We start from the raw sequence: 26,478 nt of genomic DNA on the forward strand, positions 1-26,478 counted from the left end.
CCGCCCCCCGCAACTGGCCCATGGGAGGCAAGCTCACCCCTGAATTCCATCCTTCATGACTTCACCTCACACTGACCCCCCTCAGCCTACCAGCCTGACAGCCACTCAAGCACCGAGCAGCCTCCTGAACCCTCTGCCTTTTTCATAACCTCCCTGTCATTGCCACGCCTGCCCTGTGAGGTTGGCATCACAACCTCACAGTGTAAGTAAGGAACTCGGGCCAGCAAGGTCTAGAGGCTTGCCCGAGGTCATAGCAGGGGGAGTCTTGTAGACAGGACTCAGGATGGGTCAGCCTGGCCCTGCTAAGTGCTCTTTCTGATGTCCCACCCTATCTCTCCAGAGGCGAGCTTTGCCCAGCTGACACCTTCCCTCAGGGAGGCTGGGCCTTCTTGCTCCGAAGAGCTGAATGAGAGCAGGGAGGCTCTGCTGGGTCCTAACTTGGCACTCGCTCTGCTGCCTTCACCAACCCAAGGGGGTTACCCATCCAAACCCCAAAGCAACATGATCTCAAGAAGTCTGAAGACCATCTCAGGTCTTCAGGGGTTTACCATCAGAGGCACCAGAGAGAACCACAGCCAGTAACCAATGAGACCCAGCCTCAGAAACTCTAACTCAGGAGTTACAAGCTCAAATTCCTCTAGGAGACACACAGATAATGAAAGCAGAGAAGCAGGCCAGAGCCAGGCACCGGGGGCAAGTGGGGACCATGGTCAGCAGAAGAGCACACACCCCGTGTGAGGGAGGCGGCTGCTACTCAAGCTCTGTGGCCTGGTAGGGAATTTGAGTCTTTATTTTTTCTTTTTAAAGCAAAATTTACTTTCTTTATGTGATAGCTTCCAAGTCTTAAATGTCAACCAAAAAAAATTAATTGTTTTCCAGTACCCAACAAGTGAAATAAAATATGTATGAAGGCCAGACTCGGGATGCAGGGGAACAACTTCTCACCTCTAGGATAACTAAATCAGCCCATGCAGATTTCCACCTAATTTTCGTTTTCCCCTGTGCTCCTCTGGGACACAAACCACACAACAGAGTCCTATTTCTAAAGGGCCCCTCATGAGCAGATGCTGTGGACTTACATCTCAAAATCCGACAAACTCTGGTCTTCGGATGTTTGACTCAAATCTCCAGGCACCTACCATCAGGAGAGGGGGAAGGAAGAAAGAAAATGCATCTTGGTTACTGTAGTTTGCATAACCACGCAAGAATTTTGCCGCTCAATGATCCCTGAACATTTCCTGTTCAGAATGAGGTGAAAAAGCAGTTACTGGGAAACAATAAGAGATTTTGTGGAAGGATGGTTAGAGACAGTGTTATGGTAATAAAAACATGCCACCATGAGGGATCTCCATTATCTTCACGGAGAAAGGACTGTTAATCCTATTGAGATAATAGCAGGCCTGTAAAATCATGTAATTTTGGATCTATAAAGGCCTAATTAGGATCTGAGATGCGACATATCAAATGAGCAGTGGAAAAAATATTCACTGTTACTGGGATGAAGATCACACACACAGACACACCTAGTACATAAACCCAAAAGGCCAACGTCTGCCCCCAAACAGCTCTATCCTTCCCCCCTCGTGATGCATGAGCAATTTAAGGCAGAACACAGCTGCTGCTTCTGACTCACAAGGGCCCCATGGGAACACGACTGGGTAAAAGAAACTGTGCTGCCTGGCACGATGGCACGTACTACGTAAAGTGGATCCCAAAATGGTCAGCAGTAGTAGATGCTCCGTAAGTGGTGACGTTATGGTCACACTCAGAGAATGTCAAGTGGCCAGAATTTCAGAATGTCGATGGAAACCGGGAGGAACAAGGGCAACAGGGGAGGGTGTGGGCCAGTCAGGGGAAGAGCATTTACTTCATGCTCTGCACCTGTCAGAGCTCTGGTGTTACCTGCAGTGGTCATCAATCTTCCTAACCCTTGCTGTCCGCCCCAGGCCCCCTCGGCCTTCATGGATGAGGGAACAGGCTCAGGGAGGCTGCGACCTTGCCCAAGGCCACACTTGCAGGAACTGGATCTAAATTGTAGGCTGCCCAACTTCAAAGGCGCTTGTGCCACAAACCCTTGGCAAACACACGGAAAACCAGCTATGAGGTGGAAGAAAGCAAGACTTGAAGTCTTTCCAGGGAGCCGGAGATGCCAGAAGGTAACTCCATGGTTCTGGAGACAGTGCTCCGGGGCCACATGGCTCAGGGTCAACTCTGGCTCCATCTGCTCCTGACCCTGCAGCTATGAGCAAATCATGTGCCTCTGCTGTGCCATACTGTCCTCACAGGTAAAACAGGTGTGGCAGTCTTGTAACTCCCAAGGTGGTTCTGAAGACCCACAGAGTATGCCCAACGGTGCCTGGCAGGTAGGAAGGTCACAATACCTGTGAACTGTGCTAATAATATGGCAACTGTTGAGGAAAGCAGTATGTTAGCCTTAATACCAATACAGAATCTGTCCTGCCACCCCAAGGGGTAAGCTCTCACCCCACATATGGCAGCCCAGAGGGAGAACCACCCAACTTGAGCACTTGACAGATGTGTGGAGCTAAGCAATTATAATGGGCTCCAGGATCAGGTTTTGCTAAGAAGCTGCTATTCAGAGATTCCTTCAAACCCAACAAGGAGAAACCTGCCTACCCCCAAGTTGAGAAATCCTCAGTTTCAAAAAACCAGGGTGGGAGGGACGGGGGTGTCATTGTGGCCCTGCTATTGTGTGAGCATCATTTTTCCTATAGATGGCTGGGAGGAGAGAGGATAGAATCTATTAGGGAAGCCTAAGGCTGGTCCACAATCCCTGAGAATATCCACATCCTTTGATCCAGATAGCTCACTCTCAGGACTTATCCAGACGAAATCATCAAAGTTCCTCTTTCAATTGCTTAGACAAGTTGAAAAACATTTTTCAAACAATCTAAAGGTCCAACTATAGAGAAAATGATTCAGGAGATTATGGCATGTCTGTATGAGATGACCAGATTTTTTTTTATTTTTTTTTTATTATTATTTATGATAGTCACACATAGAGAGAGAGAGGCAGAGACACAGGCAGAGGGAGAAGCAGGCTCCACGCACCGGGAGCCCGACATGGGACTCGATCCCGGGTCTCCAGGATCGCACCCTGGGCCAAAGGCAGGCGCTAAACCGCTGTGCCACCCAGGGATCCCACCAGATTTTTTTTTAATGAGTTACATATGCACAGTCATGAGGGTACAAACACAACGATAATTGTGGAGAAATATATGAGGAAATTAACAGGGACTCTCATTGATTATACAGTAGAAGTGGGAATGGAGAGAAGGGCTGAATTTTCATTTGCTCTATTTCTATTAAGATGAAAAAAGTATTTATCTTTTGAATAAACTGTTTTAGAAAAAAAAAATTTAAATGCATTTTTGAAGAACAAAATAGCTTTCCATGTGCTATAATGAAAAGATCTCCAGGACAGATCAAGTGAGAACATAAGCAGGGTGCAGGTGGTAGGTCTAATACGCTACCTGGGGTGCAAAAGTAGAGAATTAGGACTATCAAGTTGGTTTTGCTTTTGCTTCAAGAAGCATCAGCAGTGAACTTTAAGACATCTAGAAAAGAGGGCCTGAACAATTGGCAGAGAATATGGAAAAGGGTTGTTGTTTTTTTTTTTATTAAACACTTTTTTTTTTTACATTGTTTGAGCTCTGAAATAATGGACTACCAATTAAACATTTAAATAAAAACGTATTATCCCACCAAAAGAGTGCTTCTGATAAAATTTTAATGGCACAGCAAACAACTCCGGGTTTAATAAAAAGGCTACTGGGAGCTGCAAATGCTCAGTCTGGCTCCTCAGCGTGACTTAGGACGTCCACATATCAGTGAGGTCAGAACGAAGCAGATCGGAGATGCCCCTGGCACAGCTCGGGAGTGACAGAGGGCAGGTGGATTTGCAGTATGCATGTGAACTTCCTTGTACTGCCTCCAATGAAGGTGCATTACTTATGCAACCAGAAACAGACACATAATACATATTAAGTGTCTCTCTTATTACTGTGTAAAGTAAGAAAGATGCTCTTTCCAATCCACCCCACCATAAAAATGCACTTGGCTAATATACAGAAAGCCAGAAATGAGAGATTTTGTCTTCAAATGCTCTCATGTGTATGGGACGGAAAAGGACAAGGGGAGACTCAGAAGGCACACCACTGTGCAGACACCTCTCCCCTTGACTCTTCCACACAGAGCCCTGTGGCCACAGCCAGGAGTCTAGCACCTTCTCTGGTGGGCCTGTGGGGCAGTTCTCAGCTTCTCTTCTCTGAGCCTGATCTGGGGAAGGTTCTTCTGGCATGATGGGAGAAGCAGGCAAGGAAACTGGGGGAGGGGCTCCCAGGCTGTGAAGACACCTGCTGCACATTACATGCATCAGGATGCCGCCTTTAAATCAACCTCATTTCAGAACGGAAGTGAACAGATCTTGGACCCAGGGAACCAGGTGAAGGAACAGGAAAGGTTCTGACTGGGTCAACCCCACAGAGCTAAAGGGAAAGGTGGCCAGAAGGACTGATGTAAAAGAGAAGGTAAGGGTTTTAAGGACAGACATGACTTTACAATTTTATTTTTTTTAATTTTTTTTTTTTTTTTATGATAGTCACAGAGGGAGAGAGAGAGAGAGAGAAAGAGAGAGGCAGAGACACAGTCAGAGGGAGAAGCAGGCTCCATGCACCGGGAGGCCGACATGGGATTCGATCCCGGGTCTCCAGGATCGCGCCCTGGGCCAAAGGCAGGCGCCAAACCACTGTGCCACCCAGGGATCCCTACTTTACAATTTTAAAAACAAAAAAGCTTCTTCTAAAACAATTCTCAGAAGAAGGCATTTTCTTCACAGATCAGTTAACCCTTGGGGGTCTGACTTGTAGGGAACATTTTGGACAACGGATTTAGGTAGCTGGGAGGTGTTAAGCCCTTTTGAATTGGGAGCTTTTCTTCTAATTATGTGGCATTATTGGTATCAGCAAGCCAGGAGACATTTTTGTGTCTATGAGTTCCGGAGAGACTGACTGGAAAAGAATCTGTCAACTTTCTGACCTCTGTGGAATGTATCTTGCAAATCAGGCCCAGCTCGACAGTACCTACATACTGATAACTGATGCCCAAACCTACCCAATCCTTTAACATTTTGTCTTTTCATGCTGTCTATCCAGACTGGTACCAGATATCATCTAGGGCTTACAGTCATCCAGAAAGATGATTTTACTCCAGTCTGGAAAAGGTTGGGGATGGGGGGCAGACAGTATTTTCTAAGAAAAATCAACTTTCTAATGTCACTGGCCACAAACATCCCTTGTAATACCTCCTGAAGCTGCAGGGAATCCTGGAGGACAGATCTCTGGAACATAGCCTGTGTTTGGTTCACCCTCAACAGCGGGCATAAAAAAGTCATCAGCAGCATGGAGCCCTCACGGACTTCTCCCTGGCCCTGCAGAGAAGGGAAGTCCCCATCCCGCCTGTCCTCTGGGAACTCGCACAGCAACACGCAGGTGTGGGAAAGGCCGGACCCATTACCGTAGAAACACAGCACCCAGGATTCCCGGTTCCTCCTGGACAAACACCCCAGGGGCTGCACGCACATGGGTAGGGACAGAGCGTGCACAAAGAATCTGCTTCTGGGGCACGTCAGCAAAGATGCTTCCCCTGTCTCTCCTGACTCAGGATTTCCTGGATTGCTGGCAGGCTGGAATGCCCACATGGAATTCAGACACTGGTTCACCCTGGTGCTCTGCCTGGGAATTCCTCAAACCTAGGACTGGGGCTCAGATAACAGAGATTCTGCCAAAAAGAGAAACAAATGTGCTGAGTAGATGCTTATTTAAATAGAAAGGGAAGGACAGAAAAAGAGAGGAAAGAGCTAATCAGGCAACCGCCAGAGCCACAGGAAAAACTCTACCTCCTTCTACTTCCAGGATCAGGATCCTGGCAGGAGCAAGCAAAGATGGACAAAGAGCCCTCCCCTTCCTTGGAGCTGCCCTTACTAGCAGTCCTGAGGTGCTGCAAACATAGACACACCACCACCAGGTATCGTCAAAGGCTTTCTGCTCTTCAAAGTGCTTTCACATCACAACTCATCCCATATACCCTCCTCCTCATAGCCCTGTGGGCACACACACAGATGTCACCCCCATTTCACAGGCAAGGACAAGAGGACTTGGTTTAAAATAAACAAAAGAAACAGAGATGCCACGAGGCCAGCACCAACTGCCAGAAGAATGAATGCACCATCTTGGATGTCCAGCTCAGCTGAGTCTCAGATGACTGGAGCCCCAAGCAACAGCATAAGATGGAGCAAAATCACTCAGTCAAACCACAGAATCGTGAAACAAAGAAAAAGGTTGTGTTTTTAAGTCATTAGGTTTTGGGGTGGTTTGATACACAGCAAGAGGTAGCCCAAAAAGTAACTTTCTCAGGGTCGTTCAGCTAGTAAGTGACAGAGGTAGGAGTCAAATGCAGGTCATTTGGCTCCAGAAACTACATTTTTTACCAAGCTATGCAGCCTCCTACTAAGTCACCAATCTTTGCATTTTGCTTCTGCACACTGACAAGCCCAGAAGATAAAGTAACCTAGGTCCACAATGAAGAAGCTCCACTGGTATAAAGAGCTCTGATGGAGAGACGAACACTCAACCCCTTAAGAGTAGGTGTGCACAGGTATACGTATGGGTCTAAAACCCTAAGCCTTTCTTCAAGCCTGTTTTCTCTGATGCCACAGGGTGCTTTCTGGGCAGGCACCTGGCCTGGAGGAACAAGGCACAGGCCCAACCCAGTCCATGGTGACTGCCTTTCTCCCCAGGAAATCCCAGGACCTTTCTCATCTTTGGATACACACATCAGCCTACAGACTCCAAGCAGAACACATCAAGTCCCAATGGACTGGCGGAAAATTGGCCACTCTGATCATTAGAGAAGGCTCCCGCTGATTGTTAGAGAAGTCACCCGGTTTCAACAAACCTGGTTTCTTCCTCACCTACCCTGTGACACCTGTCTCTGAGTGCTCTATTAGAAAGAATCAACAAAGACAAGGGGACCCCCACGCAACAATGTGTTCAATACCTACTATGTGCCCACCTATTAGCACATTTGATCCCCCAAATAATGTGTGACACAAGAATTATCTCAAGTCATGTTCATTTCCTCTTTTCCTCCAACTTGTTAATACAGCTGGCCCTTTTCTCACCTTTCAAAACTCAGCTAAAATATGCATTCCTAGAGACCTCTGCCCTGACTGCCAAAACTCAGTGGCACTCCATTGCTCTCTCTAGGGTTCACGGGCAGCTGGCCATTACTCCATTCTGATCAGTCTGCGCACCAGTCCCTCCCTGTGAGCTGGACGACACATGCAACTGTGACACATGACAGCCCCGCCCTGCGTCGACACTGAATTAGTATTTGTGACTGATGAAATAAATGATAATATAAGCTGTATTTCCACACTGAAATGTCAATCTATTTTGAAACTGCTTTGTAGCAAATTCGCAATCTTCACACATGATAAGGATGACTTGGTCTGGAGATAAGAAAAACCAAAGGAAGAGAATTGTATTCTCTCTCTTCTAATTACACGGCTTTCAGATTTACCACTCAGAAGAAAAGGCAGAAGGCAGATATGACGGAGCAGCAAATCTTTGTCCCAATCACGAAATGACACCCATGATTTATGTTTTCCAGAGTCACTTTCTCCTTCATCGATCTTTTCAAATAGCCTTCCCTTAAGCAATTAGCTCTCACTTTGCAGTGCCAAAAACGACAACTATTTCCCGGCCCCCCTACAGCCTTGCTTTCTCATCTCATTTCTTTAATAGGGAACAAAATGTGCAATGGCACAGGTGTCTTCCAGTGTGGTTAGACAAGCCAGAGGACAGGCAGGCCCAGGCCTGCCCTTTGAGTATGAAGTCAGCCTTAGCCTCTGGGCCTACCAGGGGCAGCCAGCCCAGGTCTGAACCACTTTCAGGCTTCTGGGCTTTATTTTTTTTAAGTTTTTATTTATTTATTCATGAGACACAGAGAGAGAGAGAGAGAGGCAGAGACGTAGGCAGAGGGAGAAGCAGGCTCCTTGTGGGGAGCCCAATGTGAAACTCTAGAAACTCTCTATCCCTGGGCCCTGGGATCATGCCCTGAGCCAAAGGCAGACAGACTCTCAACCACTGAGCCACCCAGGCATCCCTGGGTTTATCTTTTCATCTGTTCTTTTGTTTTACAAACAAATAGAGGCATTCCTGTGGTTTAAAAATCAGCTGAGGACAAAGACTCCATTGGGAATAAAGAACTGGCAACAAAGAGCTTTCAAGAGTTCCTTACACTACCCTCCAGGAAGTTCCAGAAGCTTGAAGAAATGAGACTACTACACTTCTGTGAATTAGATTTTGATGTGTCTGCTTCCCAGAAAAGACTAGGAGGGTCTCAATGACAATATTCCCGAGGCCTCAGTGATATAAGGCGTGTGCTAATTGCTCAATGAATGTCCCCACTGGATGGAAAGATGAATACACAGAGAAAGGAAGAAAAGGAATTTCAGGGAAGAGGCATGAGGAAAGTATCCAGTCAACTCAGAGTGAATATCAAGTTTCTTTCTAAGGAATGAAGATGCACAGACAACATAGGTATACCCAGCTCTACAAGGACATACACTGCAATGCCATTTCTGACAGTTAGAGCTGGGTAACTAGTAATGAAATGGCTCCATAAAATAATGGTACAGACAGAGCCCACCTGCACCAGTGAGGACTAGAATAGCATGGGCCTCCTCTGCTAACAATAAAAATGGCCTCCAGGATATAATGTCAAGTGACAAACACAAGACACAAAACAACAGGTCAAGTACTATTTGATCAAGAAGCTGGAAGACAGATATGCGTGTGTGCTTGCATCTCCATTAACTGTTTCTAGAAAGACACAGGAAACTGCCAACTGTGGATGCCTTCACAGGGAGGGCAATGAAAAGGAAGGGTGGGAGGAAGATACAGTTTTTTTTTTTTTAAAGAAATGTTTCTCTTTTTTAAGATTTTATTTATTTACTCATGAGCGACACAGCGAGAGAGAAAGGGAGGGGGCAGAGACACAGGAAGAGGGAGAAGCAGGCCCCATGCAGGGAGCCCCACGTGGGACTGGATCCTGGGTCCCCTGGATCATGCCCTGGACTGCAGGCGGCGCTAAACCGCTGCGCCACCCAGGGTACCCACAGAGTTATTTTTTACTATACAACTTTATACCTTATCAAGTTTTACGACACGAGAGAGTGGTCAGTTACCCTTTCAAAAAATAAATGTAATGACTTGTAATTTTAAATTAAAGGGAAAAAGTAAAAAAATTAAAGATTAAAAAAATAAAGGGAAAAAGTATTATGTCTATGATGGGGAAAAGCAGGAAAGTGCTCTAAAAGGAAGGGAGTGGGGACCGACAGGGAAGGGGCATCAAGGAACATTCTGGGGTGACAGCAAAGTTCTGGGTCTTGTGCTACACAGGTGCATGCACTTATCAGAACTCCCCGAGCATACAGTGAAGATGTCATCATATCTGCAATTTGCTTTGAAATGCATTTTAAAAAAAGATGAATTGATGGAGTATAAAGGAAGGGAGAGAGAGGGATGGATGGAGGGATGGAAGATAAAGCAAGCACAATAAACTGTTAATAGCAGGATCTATGTGGTGGCTATACAGTGTTCACAGTGAAATTCTTTAACACAGTTGTTTTAAATTTTTCAGATAGAATGTTGGAAAAAATAAGTTTTGATCAACCATGAAGAATAACCAAATTACCTTTCTATTCTCTGCACAGAAAATGACATAATATCACTGTCTTATAAAGAAGCCTTCAGAGTATACAGCTTAAAAATGTAGGAGAGAAAGTGTTATAGAATTGTGTCAGATGGTTAATATAACTACTTTGTTTTTCTGGATTCTGAGATATTAGTGGTATTTATCAGCTTTTTGAAAATGAAAACATGGGGCTCCTGGGTGGCGTCAGCTCAGGTCATGGTCTTGGGGTCCTGGGATAGAACACGCATTGGGCTCCCTGCTCAGCGGAGAGCCTGCTTCTCTTCTCCCTCTTCCTCTGTTCATGCTCTCTCTCTCTTGCTCACTCTCTAAAATAAAATCTTTAAAAATAAAAATAAAATAAAAGTGAAAACATGTTATTTCTTCATCAATAAATAATATTTTGAGAAGGACCAGACTCAGACTTTGGTCAGCTGGGACTGAGTTCTGACTTTGCTGTGTGGTCTAAAATAAGCCACCACCCTTTTCTGTGACTCCTTCCCTCCAGTACAATGGGGCAACAGAAGCTGCCTTGTGGGACAGGCCAGTGCCTGGCTGAGAACAGGTGCCTGCTAGGTGGCAGCCAGGCCCACCTTCCTGGGTAGAGTTCAAGGGTACTGCACAGACTGAAGACTGGGGCTAGGCAGCCCTCACCCACCAGTGAGGCGCCAACTGCTCCACTCCACAGATGCAAACACCTGCCAGCCATTCAGACACTGCGTCCACAAATTCATACTAAACTCCTCTTAAGGTCCAGGCACCCTGGTGCCAGGGAGGTGGCAGCAAACTGAGATACAAAGCCCTGGGGCTCACGTAGCATATAATCCAGCAGGAGAGACCATCTTCATCCAAGCTATGAACACCATTACGGTGGGCAAGTCTGCAGAGAAGAAAAGGGACAGCAGAGGCGTCTGGGAGGGGGACTGGGCAGAGTGGTGTGGAGGGAGGGCGGCTGGAGAGGAGGCTGAGGGATGAAAGTAAAACAGCAAGACTCTGGTCCTTGATCAGACAGTGAGAGGCTCCCAAGGGAGTAAGCAAGGGAGAGCCTGGGCTCGCTGGCATTTTGCTAATCTCTCTGGCTGTAGAGTAGTTCCCAGGAGGCAGGCAAAAGGGGAGCCAGGAGGTGCATGGTTCTGATGCACACACCCCACCTCAACTGTGCGCACGAGAGGATTTGCCAAGCTCTCTGCCCATCGCCCTCCCACTGATGGATTTAAGGCTTACCTGTAAGAAAGTGCACATTAACAACCGTCTCCAGTTTCTCTAGGCTTAACTTAACTAAGGCATGAAGCAATTCTCAAATATCCTCAGCCCATCTCCAGTGAAAAGACCTAGGCCCATCATAACAAGCTGGAAGTGCCAACTAGTCCAAGCTCACTCCTGCGACACATGAGCACCATGAGGCCCAAGAAGGGAGGACATGGCCTCACAGGGGCTGCACCTCCTACCGCCTCACACCATAGAGGGCATTCCTACCTGCTCCTGGCAAGCGCCCTGGATTTTAGTAGCTGCCCCCAGAGCTCCGTGGCCACAGCTCCTCCTCCCCCCACACTCTTCAGCAGAAACAGGATACACTTGGATCTGATCCCCATTTTGAGTTTCCAAGGAAGGGCTCTGCTTAAAGGGTTACACGAGCCAGATTTATTTGAAAAGAAATAGTTTAGAATAAAACACTGAACAAACTGCTTCATTCATTCTCATTTCACCCTTAATTCCCACTCAACAGCCAGAGAAAAAGAGGCACAAAGCAACCAGTAGACACCAAAGGAAAGTACAGGGTTTGTGCAAAGCCTAGCACCCAAAGCCAGCCACTCTCGCTAGGACGACTGTGTAAGTGGAGCGCACGTGTAGGATTTCCCAAAGTACCTGCCAGTACATCTGAAACAGCCACTTAGAACCTAGCCAGGGGCCACCAAGCAGCATTTAATAACCATAGAAGATATAACAAATGTTTAAGCGACGGGTCTAAGCAGTTCATTATTGCCGACAGGAGTAGGCGTGGGTGCATTTGGGCTGACCTGCTGGAGATGTCAAACTGCAAAGAAAACCAGAAGGTACTTACCAGGTCTGTCTCCTTGCCAACAGCACACTCTCTGTGAGCGTGCAAGGGTAGGTGTGTCACTGAGAAACCCTCCACGCTGGCACTTCCAGCCCTGAACCCAGCACCTCCCCATACTCCAGGATAAGAGGCGGGCAAACCATGGCCCATGGACCAAATCCAGGCTGCTTTTGTAAATAAGTTTTCACTGGAACACAGGGACGCGTGTACAACATTCATCACCTGTGGCTGTTTTCCCATTACATCAACAAAGCTGAGTAAATGTGACAGCGACAGTATGGACCCCTTCTTAAAACACGTACTAAAACACGTTCTGTAATCTGGGCATTTACAGAAGAATTTTGCTACCTCCTGCTCCAATTGATGGCAGAGCAGCTACAGGAAAATGGTTGGTGATTTCAGAGCAACACTTAATTTTTCTTGGTGGGTGGGGAGGAAGAAATGTTTGAGTTCCACAGCTTCATGGTAGGAATCTGAGAGGCTGAAGAATAAAAGGAGGCCCGGATTGTGATGGAGAAGGAATGATAAGGAACAGCATTGGAAGATCCAGGCCTTTATTTACATTTATCCATGAAACACAAAGCAACTGTTTAGTAGGAGCACGTGTCCCGTACTCTGCAAGAGGCTCAGGGAGGCTAAGTGATGTGCCCACCGACACAGCAAGGTTCAAAGCCAGGCCCAGCTGAATCACCGGCTGCCTCTCCACCAAGAAAAGTGGGTCCCAAAACAAGAATCCAGGCTCCTCTCTGAAGCTTCCTCTCTGAGCCCACAAAACTGAGCGCCTCTGGAAGGCTGCTTCCTGTAATGAGCGATGAAGACACGCAGGTCAGAGAGCACGGGTATGCCCGGGCCGGCTGCTGCTAACATCACGCAAGGGCTGTATTTTTACCATTACAAGTGCAATGATTATGTCTGCAGATGAGCGGGCACTGCTCATTTTTGAACCAAAGCGAAATGGCTCTGGGATGTTTCCTCCCAGGATTCTTCCCAGGGGTTTAATTTCTACTGCTCACCAATAAGACAGCCAAGTCCTGGATGCTGCTTAAGGCACCCGGGGTAGGTGGGGAGGGGTTTGCTTCTCAAGAAGCTCCACATTAATTAGTTTTGGCTGTGGAGGTCCTCGAGAAAAGACACAGGGTCTGATATCTTAAGATCAGGAGGACCTGGGTCTCGCCACTTACTCACGGTGACTTCTTAGGCCTTGGTTTTCCTCATCTTTAAGATGGGGCCAGCGCCCAAGACTTCATCATGTTTGCAGGCTGCCAAGCATACTGCCCACTCTGCCTTAGTAGGTGCTCGGGCACTGCCGTTCCTCACCCTCCTGCCCCACGCTGCCCTCCTCACCCCCTCCCTGCACAATAGGAAGGCAAATCCGGCAGCTCCAAACTTTACAGTTCCCCCTCAGCTCATGTTTGATCAGACCCATTTCCCACTTGCGGGAATCCAGCCTGTCCCCTCCTCTCCCGGGCATCCTGATGCCTGCGGCCCCTGTGGGGGGTCAGGATGCTACAGCAAGCGCCAGCTTTCTCCCAGGTTCCTGCAAGTTCTAGAGCCCCTCAGCCCTGCCGTGAGGAGCAGAGAACCGACACAGCCTGGCTTGCCCCCTGGTGCCAGGGCACCGAGGACTGTGTTCTGTCTCTGTGTGTCAGAATGAAGACCTGCTGCTCCCTTTTCTTTGACCTGTCCTCACTTCTGGAACAAAGGCTTTTTATTTTCTTTCTCACCCTTCATCTCTGTTCTTATTTACACTGAGCTGCCATCTGCATTTGCCACATGTTTGGGAATGATTTATCCTAGGCTACAAATGCACCCGTGCATTTTCCATTCCTTGTAGTTTCAAGGTTTCCATCTGTTTTAAAGCAGACCCCACTTCCTGAATGGTGTTTTTTTTTTTTTTTAAAGACTTAGAGATTTAAAGATTGAAGAGAGAGAGAAAGAAAGAAAGCGAGCAGGGAGAGAGGTAGAGGGAGAAATAAAATCCCAAGCAGATTCCATGCTGAGCACAGAGCCTGACACAAGGCTCCACCTCACCACCCTGAGATCACGACCTGAGCCGAAACCAAGAGTCGAAGGTTTAACTGACTGTTCCCCCAGGTGCCCCCTGAACAGCATCTTACCAAGAACCCCAACATTAGTGGCAGTGCCACAGCTACTTGACCAGACAGCAATCTGGTGGCTATGGGCTAAGGGGCTCAGTGCTATGGAATGAAGAGTGGGACAGGGAGCCAGTTGCCCACCAGACAAATCAGGGAAGCATCCTCCCCTAGCTCCTCCAGATAGAGCAAGGCCCTGTCGGTGCCAGCACCTTGCTTTCAGTGTGTCGTTTCAAGCCACCAGATTTGTGCTCATCTGTTACACGTACTGACCTCTTGCTCCATGCCCAGGCCCTGTTAGCCACTCCATGTACAGATGGGGAAGCAGATTCCCAGAGTTGACCTGACTTAAGGGCACAGGGTTGTATGTGGCAGAGCTGGGAGTGGAACCAGGTGGTGTGGGGTCCAGAGTCCACAGCAGGATAGGACACCATCTCAAAAGAGCATGGCTTTGGGGTTAGACAGGTCCAAGCTTGCACTGAGACCCTGCTATCCTGGCCAAAGCCCCGGGCTCTCCAGCCTTGCATTTCTCCGTGATGAAACAGGCAGATACTACTTCCCAGGCCGGCCTCACTACAGATTAAGTGAAAGAAACTGAGTACTGCTGTGTTGTATCCCAGGGCCCAACAGAGAGGAAGCATTCCAGAAGTTATTTCCTAAAGGAATAAGCAGGGGACGGCCATGGTGTCGTGTCATCTGCACGTAGGGACGGTCGTTTCAAATTCTGAGGGTAGGGGCTGGCCAGAAGACACATTCCTCTGTGAAGAACACGATGACTATAGGGGAAAATCATTTCCTAAACTCACTCACCCAACCTGTCCCACTGTGCTAACAGCTCTTGGAAATGCCATATGGGTGGGGGGATGGGAATGGGGGTGGTTAATGAAGCCCACAGAATGGTTTAAGCATTTGATAGGAGTTAGGATAGCCTTAGGAGTTCCAGGCTGCAGGACTCCAGGACTAGGGCACTGAGAGCAGCTAGTGAGAAAGAATGCCTAAAACTGAGCTCTCTGTCCTCAAACACCAAAATGGCACATTCCAGAACCTGCCTCCTGGACAACTTGTGTGATGTTTAACACTGGAGACTAGCAAGAACTCCAAAACAGCACCTTCCAGAAATACCCATAAGAGTAACTGCCCCCCTCCCCCCCCAGCACACACACCAGTGCCTCCCATGACCAGCTACACAATGGCCTCATCACCACTGGGCAGCACCCACTTGCTGGCATTGATGACTGAGGAAGCCAATCAGCAAAACCCTCAATTAGAGCCCCAAACTGTCACCACAGAGATTGGACACAAGAAACAGTCCTGCCAGGGAGAAATCTGCCTGATTTCCAATCTGTCTTCTATCAATAAGCAGTAAATAATGAAGTTTTGCTAATGAACAAGACACCAGGCACAGGGCCATTTAAAATCCATTTCATGATCACAGCTCCCAACGTGCGATGTTTCCCCAACACCCTTTGAAATGGACTTGGAGATGTGTTTGGAACAAAGTCAAAGCAGCAAGAGTGCACAGTCCTGGACCCTGCTCTCCTCTCTGTTTCTCACAGGCTGAGCAGCAGCAGGCAAGTCATCTCCCTGCTCTGAGCTTTGTTTCTTCCCCAAGGAAAGAAAGGGACAAGATAAAGGGGTAGACTGGAGCTGTTTGCTGCCTGGAATCGGCTCACCTTCTGGAAAATCCGCTACCGAGAGATCTGTGTGGACTACACCGTGCGCCTCGACCCTGGATGAGCACAGAGTCACCTGTGGTTATCCTGTCCTTGTGGTCCTAGGGACAGGTTCAACATCAGCCCATGAACAAAGCCAGTTTGATCCGAGAGAATGTGGGGGATCTGGGGGGCCGTGTTGGATGGAATTGCATTCTTTCTCTTGATGACGACTGGGAGGTTAAGCAGCCTGGCACCACTACTCACCAAGCTCTACACTTTTCAGTTACTCAACAAAACAAATTCCTTGCTTTGCTGACCTTGGTTTGGCTCCAGTTCTGTGCTTCTGCCACTGAAAGCATCCTGATACGGAATCAATGGGTCCTTCCAGCTCTAGCATTTACTTGTTTCTATGGGACTTCCTAGGAAGGTCAAAGTCCTAAAAATAACAACCCAAAGGAAATCCTTCCATCCCTGCTGTCAAGGAGTGACCGGGAGTATTTGGGGACACATACCATGTCAGGCCTACCTCTGATTCCCAGTTCAAAGCACAGTACCCGGAACTCAGGAACCCCAGACCCTCCCAACACATGCACTAAAGGAACAGATCACTAAGACAGAGACTTGCCAACCGTGAGCCCCTGGATAAGCTGGACTTCTCTGATCGGCATCATTACCGTGGCCCAAACCACTTCCAGCATCACTGCTCATGAGTGGTTACTAGGTGCCAGGCTTTAGAGCTCCACACAGATCGTTTGACGGAATCCTCACGACCACCCTGAGAAGTAAGGTGCCACCTCTGGGGGTCAGCAAGGCTATCCACAAATAGCCCTCTTTCCAGGTGCCTGGCAAGGACGTACTTCCCCTCCCAGCTGCACTGAGATGCATCTGTGGGACTCGATTTGCCAATGAAATAAGAGAGAAGTGATGTGTGTCCTATCTGGGGAGCAGCTTTGGGAAAGAGTGTGTGTGGCCAGGCTCTCCTGTCCCTCTCCCACGGCCCAGGTCTGGGTGTGAAGATGGTGAGGAGATGGTGCAGAAGCCCAGCCACTCTGTGCTGTGATGACCCTGCAAACCAGCTGGCTCGGGGTTTTCCATGCCAGCCTTGCCCACATGTCCCTGGCTGGAAACCCCAGGCACCAGGAGAACGGAGGTGCTGGTCACCTCTGCGTCTCAGAAGCTAAGAGTCCACCCCAAAGCAGGGCACAATCACAGATACCTAACGCCCCCAACCTCAAGACACGTGAAGTTACAGACTTGTGAGAATACTTCCTACAGGGTAGAATAAAGCAAGCAATGATGATGGAGGGAAGAGATGATGACAGCAATAGGACTTAAGGACCGGGCCGGGGAGCCCCCTCCCCCACCGCACAGTCCTACCACAGGAGCTCTGTATTAGACATTTCTATATAATCAATTGCTTTTTTTCTATACAATCAACTAAAGAGAAGCAGTAATTTTAGCTCAGACGCCTTCTGACCAAAGAGTGAAATAAAACTAGTTACAAGATCCTCTTTGTCCATAAAATAACCCATGATTGCTCAGAAGCAGCACAGCTTCTCCTGGCGTTAGGACCTGAGAACTCTCACCCACAGGTGCCCCTAAAGGGGACAGAGGTGTGAAGGAGTACGTGTGTTCAGTCAGTTGCCTGTGCTAAGCAGCCTTCTCACACACATCCTCGTGGTCCCCATCTCCTGGTATTCCTACCCTGGCACAGCCCCCTTTCCTGGAATGTGGGTGGCACCAGTGATTTGCTTGTAGGGCCTAAGTGCTGAGGTGCCACTCCCGAGACTCGATGGGAGCCAAAATACTGGGGCCTCACACACTGATACTGCAGTCAATTCAAGGGGTACTCCCCACCATCAGCCCATCTCCAGGCACCAGCATGACTGGGCTCCATTCGAATACCACTTATACTGGGGCTTACTAATGTTATCTCTTAAATCAACTTACCCTTTTTACTTATAAAATTTACTTAAAAATGGGGGTACCTGGATGGCTCAGTCAGTTAAGCATCCACTTCAGCTCAGGTCATGATCTCAGGGTCCTGGGATCGAGCCCCAGGTTGGGCTTCCTGCTCAGCAGAGAGCCCGCTTCTCCCTCTCCTTCCCCACTTGTGCAATCTCAATTGCTATCTCTGTCTCTCAAATAAATAAGATTTTTTAAAAAGTACTTAAAAATGGAATCACTCTAGCAAATAGCAAACCAACTTTACTTGCTATACATACAAAGCAAAACAGATTCGATGAATGCAAAACTTGAACTCGAAGTGTTAGTGGTTCTGAACCCTGCCTATGTTAGAATCACCCGGGGCAACTGGGGATGTCCTGGCCCCACTCCAGAGACTCCCCTTCAGCTGACCTGGGGGTTCAGCCCCAGCATCTAGACTTCTAGATACCATGGTTGACCAGCACCCTGACGCCTACCCCCACTTTGTCAGGGAATCATAGAAGCGATAAAGACAGTGAAGCTACACCAGCACTGCTGAACTGTCCCCCCCCGCAAAAGAAAACACCTTACCCTCCCTTGTGGGGTCCATGTTGCTTAACACCTGACACTTGAACAACCTGAAATTACCCTGCCAAAGAGCAGGACCAGAGGCCTCAGGCCATGGGAAGCATGGACCTGAGGAGCAGGCAGGGGCACCTCCCTGGGCAGTCCTCCACAGTGTGCTCTCTCACAACACAGAGATTCTAGGTCATGGGTTGGGGGGGTTTGGTGGTTTCATGTGGCTGTCCCCTCTACAATGCAGACTAAGGATGCAGGGGACAGTCCAGGGCCTGTTGTTGCCGGTGCTCAAGTCAGTACCTGACACACAGAGGACATGAATACACATCCGGTGAATAAATCAACAAGGTGTCATCCACACTGGATTGAGGGGTGATGGGTGGACAATATCATCATCCAGGGAAGAGGTGATGTTCTCCATGGGGGCACAGAACAGAACGAGCACAACTTCTCTAGCCAGCCCTTATTCTTCCAACAACCATTCCTCCAATTAAGCTCTGGCTTGTTCTAACAGCCACCAAGGAAAGCAGGCATTCTCTCTGTGACTGATGGGTAATTTCATACTCAAATTGGAAACTGTTTAAATCGAGACATCAGGAAAAACAGAGGCGGGAGACATATGATAGCTCCTTACACATGACAGCAAATAAAAAAGGAAAACAGCCAATGTTGATCATCTTGTGACACATACACTTGTGGTCCCTCACTGGTGTGTGGAATGGGTACAGAATGTTTAGCAACGGTCACGTTCACCCAGTATTTTCTGGGCACCCACAATCAGGACGCTCCGGTGAGAAGTACAAACTAATAGTCGTTCATTCAGCAAATATTTCATAGTCTCTACCTGGCCCTGGGGACACAGTCATGGATAAAAGGATGAAGGGGAGAGACGGTAAATAAACAACGCTATGCCAACTAGCCGTCAGGGCTGTGCAGAAAAATAAAGCACGGGGTGCTATTTTACTAAGGGTTAGGATAAGGTAATATGTGACCCACTACTTTGAATCATTTAGAAGCAGTATTTCATTTAATTCAAACCTTATACAACTCTCTCTGGTGGGCAGCGCCAGTCCTATTTAAAGATGAGCATATGAAGACTGAAAGAGTAGGATACTTACCAGCCCCATCACTTACTGGCTACAAGGACTTGGGGACAGTCCCTACTGTGCCTCTGCCTTAGTTCCCTAGTCCCTGAAGTGGAAACCAGGGTACTTACTCCATGCACTTGCTGCTGCACATAAAACACTTGGGAAAGAATCTGGTATACAGTGAGTGCTCAAATAAATGTAATCTGTTGCTATAGGTTGAAGTATAAATGCCACTCCCATTTTTTTTTTTTTTAAGGATTTCATTATCTGATGCCAAAGCAAAACAATACTTGCCAAACCAGTGGATAATGTCTGTAAAGGAACCATGCTGACACCACCATTCCCTCAGTCTTGCAGGCCCGTCCTCCTGACTGATCTCTACTCATCCTCAAAACCCAACTCCAGCATTTCCTCTCTGAAGCCCTCCCTGCCAATCCCATCATTCACTCAACCCACCACTGTGCTACTATTACACCCATCCCACACAATTCCATCTCTTGTTTGTTAATGCGTTTACTCAACAAATGTGTCTTGAGAACTAACCATCACACATAATCCTCCTCCATCACAATTATGTGTGAACATATCTCTGCGTCCCCTCCACTGCAGAATGAATGTGTGTCCAATAGAAAGACTTAACTGGGTAGAGCTCAACAGAACAAATTCATAAACAAAGGATGGCATAAGAAAAGCAGACAAAATGGGTAGCCCAGTGAGGAAAGGAGGATTATAGGAATGCAGAGGAAGTCACAAATAAAAATAACTCAGTACTGACAGGGCCAAAAGGGGCTGGGAAACAAGCTGGACTTCAAGGGCTAGGAAAGATGCGGAAGAGCAGGAGGGAAGGAGATGCCAACTCATGCTTATGAATGGAGAAAGCCAAGACTCAACCAGCTGTTAAAAATCGTAAAGTAGGGATGCCTGGGTGGCTCAGTGGTTAAGCATCTGCCTTTGGCTCAGGTTGTGATCCCAGGGTCCTGGGATCAAGTCCCGTGTTGAGTTCCCCATGGGAAGCCAACCTCTCCCTCCACCTGTGTATCTGCTCTGAGTGTCTCTCATGAATACATAAATAAATCTCTCTAAAAAAAAAAAATGTGAAGTGTATGTGAACACAAGAGTGTATGGGAAGGATAGATACCAAACCTCTTCGTAGGAGCAATCTCTAGGGGAGGGACGTGTATTTTTTACTCTGTTCAATACACAGTTTATATATAATTTATTCCAAAAATGTATTTTTGTTTACACAACTTAGAAAAAAACTTGAAACTGTCTCCTGAAAGACAAAAGGCAGAGAAGCAAGGCACTTCCCACAGTATGAAGAGCAACAGCAAATGGAAGGGGCAGCAGAACCTTGTGACCCCAGAGCCAGCAGTAAGAGGTTAGCAAGACGGTGTGAGTCAGGTGCTGCTCCAGCATCTGCCCGATTCTCTTTCCAACAAGGCTAGAAGAAACACCGGCACTGTATCAAGGCGCTGGGGGCAACAGATGGCTGTGAGCCTTGCAGTAGTGGGAGGGAGTGATTCCCTACAGAGGTGACACACTCATCCTGCCAAAGGCCGTGATGCTCCAGGAAACCAAAAGGAGAGCCTCTTTCCCAGGAGAAAGGGGACCTAGGTTTTTCCAATTTTATCAGAAACCTTGGTCAAGTCAGATCCCAACTGCCCAGCTGACACCACCAGGCTTACCTCAAAGCACAATCACCCATCTTGGTATGGACAAACTCCCCAGTTTTTGAGTATCTGGTAGATAACAATCTGAATCTTAGTCAATAAAATAATTTTCCTCAAAAATAGGAGCAGCCACTCTGCAGTTACCATGGGCAAAAGGGCCAAGAACCTGATGGGCAATTCCAAGATGGCACCCATCCTTCAGGAAGAGGTCATTTCCAAAAGAACAGATCAAGGGAACCAATAGTTTGGTTTTATCAAATTAATCAGGGATCCCTTTACCAAGATGCATCTGTTCCAATCTAACCACAACATATCTAGGCATAATGTACTCTGGATCCCATAAACCAACCGGCCAGGGATTCAACATCCATGAAACACAGAACAAAAACAGCATTTTTCCTTTTTACTGGAAAAAACATAAATGCACTTAAAGAGGATGGGGAAAGCTTCCAGAGCAAACTGCTAGGTTATTTTGAGGTCTACATGCCATTCTGCTAAAACTGCTCACTGCCCAACACAGCAGCCCTCAGTTTATGACAGGCCAGAAGAGGAGAAGTAGAGATAGGCCTTAAAAAAAAAAAAAAAGATTATAAATACTAGGAAGAAACCTAACAAACATGAAGAAAGTCATATACAATTAGTAGGAAAGATAGAACTAATCAGAAGGGAGCTCTATTATCACAGAGAAAAATTTATTAAATTAAGGAATAAGTACATATGATGTATCTAGTTATAGAGTTTGTATAAGTACTACTATGTGGTCATGTATACTTAGAAATACTGTGTTAATTTAGCAGAAGCAGAATAAGTTGGCATTTAACGGATGTGTCTTGGTCAGAAAGGCTTAGAAGACATGGTGGTGACAGAATGGAACAGGTTGGGACTATCCACATTTTGAAGATGACAAAAATGAGTCCAGACAGCACTGCAGTCTGACCATGTGGCACACAGGTCCTAGCCCAGAGCAACCTTTACAGTATCCTAATCACAGGAACCCCTCTACCAAGCTAATGACATCCCTATGTAGGGAAAACTACATGCCAATAAAACACACAATGGTCAGGAGCAAAGCAACCCAGGGTCTTGAGGTTGCTACCCTTGGGGGAGGCAGGGATGTAGTATGGGAGCAGCTTCCACAGAAGGCAGAGTGAGATCATAGCTACCTTATTACATAAATAACAGTGGGCCTTGCTGGCACCAATAATGTGTGTGTGTTGAGCATGGGATTTTGGTTCATGCGAATGTGAGCATCTGGGTCAGATGAAAACAAACAACAGGCTCATTTCAGGAAGGACTTGATGGCACATAAAAGGGGGTACAGGGGCTCTGAGCACAAGAGCATCTTGGCTGCCACTGCTTGCCAATTTGGCTGGTGGGGCTGGTGGCACTGTGGGCAGCCGACTCAAAGGAGCCGTTCACAAAGCTGTGCTGGGGAAGAGAGAATCGGTAAGATGGGTGGTCAAAAGCCACCTCGTGATCTTGGCTTCTATTTTTTCAGAATCAGTGGCAGGACAGGTGTCAGAGTTACCCCCACGTAGACCTTTATCTCCAACCAAATTACAAAGCAGCCAAACCAGAGAGATGCAAGCCACATAAAATAGATTCTAGTCTTTGACCTCTGCAAGGGCAGAGCCCGCACCTTCCACATCCGCCACATTCCCACAATGTGCCCACGTGCTGCATGAGACAGTCACACGAAACATGAGAGACCGACAGGCAGTCGCAGCCAGTGCAGCAAATCCCTCGCTCAATGCACAGCTGAAATCATTACGGAGCACCAGGTGTATAAATCTGGACTATTCCGTACCTTGCCAGTGTTTCCTATTTGCATCAATATGAGACCCGCTTTGGGGCAAAGCTTGCACATGCTGCATTTGCCAGCAGACACAAAACTCTCATCCTCATGAAAATGTATTTTCAAAGTTCTGCACCCATAATAAGCCCTGGGTAGCCAGGCGCTGCCCACTCGAACCGTAAACTGTAGCCCCCCGGGGCTCTCCCATGAAACCCACCTACCCATGGTAAGAAGCCAGGCATAAACCAGGGACAAGAGTTTAACCCAGGCACAGTGGGGAGGCAGACTGGCAATTTGGAGAACGCTCTGCTTTACCAGCAAAGTGCATGTGATCACTCAGGGTATTTGCCTCTGGACAGAATAAGATGCTGGACTCCAAGAGGGGCTTTTATTCTGGGACACAGAGAGGTCTAAAGCGGGTTCTGCAAGCATCTTTCTGGATGATTTTGTGTCAAAAACTAACATTTCTAAGCTAAGCCTCTATGTGAGACATATTTTTAGTAGCCTCTCTTAAATGGCACTTTTAAAAATAATCTCCTTCAAGACGGTAGACGATTAAAACACTGATGGTCCAAGTACTGAATTTAAAAGCCTCTTATAATTTGGAACACGATGTTTAGAGCTGCTGTGGGGCCGCAGACAATTTGGTACTTGATCATTAGATATTCTGCAAGTGTCACCCAGCTGAAAAATATATTTCTTATTAAGCTTCTCTACTTAAATAGCATCAGCCCCCAAATGAGATCACTCCCTCTGAAGGCTTTAACGATACCAAGACAGTCCCAGGAAGCATTTCATTTCAAAGTGAGCCATATTAAAAAACTTGGGATGAGGTTCTTTTTCCTCCTTCCACCTCACCCCTGAATTTTAAATTACTTGTCTTCCTCTCCCACCACTAGCTCAGTCATTTCAACAGTAGAAGAAGGTATCCCGTGGAAACACCAAGCAGCTTAGAGCAAGGATTAACAGCAAATCTGTTATCTGGTAGAAACCAGGAAAGCACCTTAATGGATAATCAAGTATCCTGGTTAACAGAGTGTTACCATGGATACCGCATCAGAGGCTCCATGAGGGACACTGTGGGCCCGGCCCAAGAAGAGGGACATGGACATGGAGCCCTGTCTCAGGGAAGTGATCAGTCTGCAAGGGAAACAAAGTTCAACACAAAAGTGTTAAGACAGTGAGACAAAGGCCGCAGCACCAAGTGCTGTGGAAAGCCAGACTAGGGCGCAGGGCTCAGGAGGGGAGCGGCCAAGAGGGGAGAGTCCACAAAGGCATTCAGGGAACTGGATCCTAAGCCACTTCACAGGGGCCCGGCGCAAAACACACCAGTCGGACGAGGAAGAGGAAATAGAAGGGATGTGAGTTTGTCGAACAGTGAGCATCTTCACGCCACATAGCAACGCAAATGCTCACAGAAGGAGAGAAGGTGGGAAGGAGCAGGGAGGCGAGAGACAGAGCCGGCTGCAGAGAAAGGCTCAGGCACGGGCAAGAGACAGGCAGGCAGCCGGAGACCAAGGCACACGCAGGAAGTGGCAGAGAAAGAGAGCCACAGATGAAGACGGGTAGAGGCCGAGGGACAAAGGAAGGAGCAGAGAAGGAGCTAGAGGAGCAGGAAGGGAGGTAGACACAGGGGAGAGGACAAGCGAGAAGCACAAGAGACAGGAGGAGAAACAGAGACTGAAGAACAAACCAAACAGAGCAGGAGAGAAGCGAACACATGAGAGGAGGAGGACCACCTGCTCTCTGGCAGCCACTGGGTAGGAGGCCCGAGTGCCCGGGGCACAGTGCTGCCCAGATGACCAAGGCCCCAGCGAGCTGGGGCCAAGCAGAAGGCCAGTCAGAGCCAGCCCGCTGCACCCCGCAGCCACACGGCCTCACCCCCTGCCCCCTCCAGCTCCCGCGGATGGTGTGCCAGGGCAGGCCCGGGAGACAAATGAGGCTTCCGTGAGCTCCCTGCCAGCCAGTGCGTGGGTAACTTGGCCCTAAGTTTCCCAAATGCATTCCTCCAAAAACATCTTAGAAAAGATGCTCCTTGGGGAATTAATTTTAGGAAATAATGCATATATTGCATGGCTCTCTCTACCTCTTTTGGAGAGCTACGAGGCAAAAGTGAGAAGTGCTACAGCAAAAGAGAGCTTGTCGAACACACTCTGGTCTAATGATTTTCCAGATTATTCCATCACCATGCTTCCCCTTTTCTAGAGGCACCACCTTTACACACCCTTTGAATCACGGTTCTGCTTTTTGGGAAACTGCCTTCTCCAGATTCGGAGTTTCCAAAAGAGCCCTTTTGCTATCAGGAAGAACTGATTAGTATGCTTAAAAAAAGAAACCACTCTGATGTACAAAGTGAGATGGGGAGACAAGAAAGGGAGAGATTCATTTTGCAGGTAGGGAGTGGGAAGGTGTGAGAGCTTCACCACAGAGGAATGGGAGTCTTTGAAACCACCCAGTGTGTTGGCCTAGAGCACAATAGACACTACATTTGGCTTGAAATGAAAAAAAGAAAAAAAGTTAAAAAAAAAATGAAAGCATAAGCGGCATGGTATTTAAAAAATGAGAAAGGACTCGGTCCACATTTGTTGCTACCATGTAGCTGCATGCCCCAGGCTGAGTCACAAAATCTCTCTGCACCTCCGTTAGCTCAGCCGAAACCTGGATCTAATCCATCCATCACATAGGGCCGTGCTCAGGGGGAGAGGATAGGAACGGACACCAACATCAAGCACCAACTGACCATGGCTAATGGGGCGGGAAGGTTGGGGGGCAAGTAAGAGTGCAGTGATGCTGCGGGCAAGCAAGCCACAGGGGCTAATGCTGAGTCAGGGCAGGGCAGTGATTTTACAGGCCTCGAGTCAGACCCTCCTCAGGAGAGGGGATCTAATTAAAGGGTGCTTGGGACAGAAACAGAGACGCACCACAGGGGCAGAAAAAAAGAGGAATCCAGATTCAATTATGTAAAGTGAGACCAAGTTTGCTTCCTGAGAGCTGAACAAACTCGCAGGTAATGAGTCGCTTAGCCTTCAGCTCTCCCCACTGGGGACTTTAATTGACCTCCATGCCTTACAGTCTTACAAGGTTCTATTTCTCTGTCTCCATTTATTATTCAAAACAGGAGCTGTTCTACCAGAGAATTCTCAGGGCTGTAATCAAATCCCCGCTAAAGGAAAAAAAAGAAAGAAAGAAAAAACTCCGGCATTCATTCACATCTTATACCAGAGGGGGACAAAGAATAATGAGCAGAGTCCTAAAAATACTTACATTCAAAAAAAAGAAAATGAAAAAACTTCAACCCCTAATCCCAAACTCATTCTTAAAATAAGTGACTTGGCTTAAAAGTCTGTCACGGAGAGCAAACAATGTCCCTGCTCCTATCTTTAAAAAAAAAAAAAAAAAATTATTTGGTCCATGCAGTCCTCCCAGGCTCTGTGCAAATGAAGCTGTCGCACAGCGAACATTTACAGAGTACCTACTATGTGCGCTGTGGTGCCAGGCACTGGGAATTCAGAGATGAAAATGCTCAGGCCCCTGCCACATTCCCACCACTGAGTGGTTTTACTGGCAAGTCTCTCGCTAAGCGGCCCAGAGATGCCACGTTACTCCCCACTTGGAAGAGCAAATTGGGATGGTTTCCAGATAAAGCAAAAACCGGTGCCCTTGAGGCCCTAGAACACTGCAGTGGTGTGGGAGGCAGTCTAATCCAGGGGCAGCAGGGAGCCAGGCCCAGTGGAAATGAAGAGAGAAGAGGCAGAGATTCCATAAACAGATGCTTCTCACAAAGGAAGAGAAGCCTCCAGAACTGAAACTGAGCTTCAGATTTCCTCCTTCCTTTG

At 47.6% G+C, this 26,478-nt stretch overlaps 1 protein-coding gene across 3 annotated transcripts in view; it reads right to left on the bottom strand.

Annotated features, from left to right (window-relative positions):
• SNX29 (sorting nexin 29) overlaps positions 1 to 26,478 on the bottom strand; it is a 535,216-nt gene that overhangs the window by 157,317 nt on the left and 351,421 nt on the right. For all 3 annotated transcript variants that reach the window (XM_041748281.1, XM_041748280.1, XM_041748282.1), the window contains exon 17: positions 1,080 to 1,135. In XM_041748281.1, coding sequence (XP_041604215.1) covers positions 1,080 to 1,135 — 56 coding nt within the window. The remainder of the gene's footprint in view (positions 1 to 1,079; positions 1,136 to 26,478) is intronic.

The sequence above is a fragment of the Vulpes lagopus genome, chromosome 3, assembly GCF_018345385.1.
Source record: "Vulpes lagopus strain Blue_001 chromosome 3, ASM1834538v1, whole genome shotgun sequence".
Taxonomy (NCBI): domain Eukaryota; kingdom Metazoa; phylum Chordata; class Mammalia; order Carnivora; family Canidae; genus Vulpes; species Vulpes lagopus.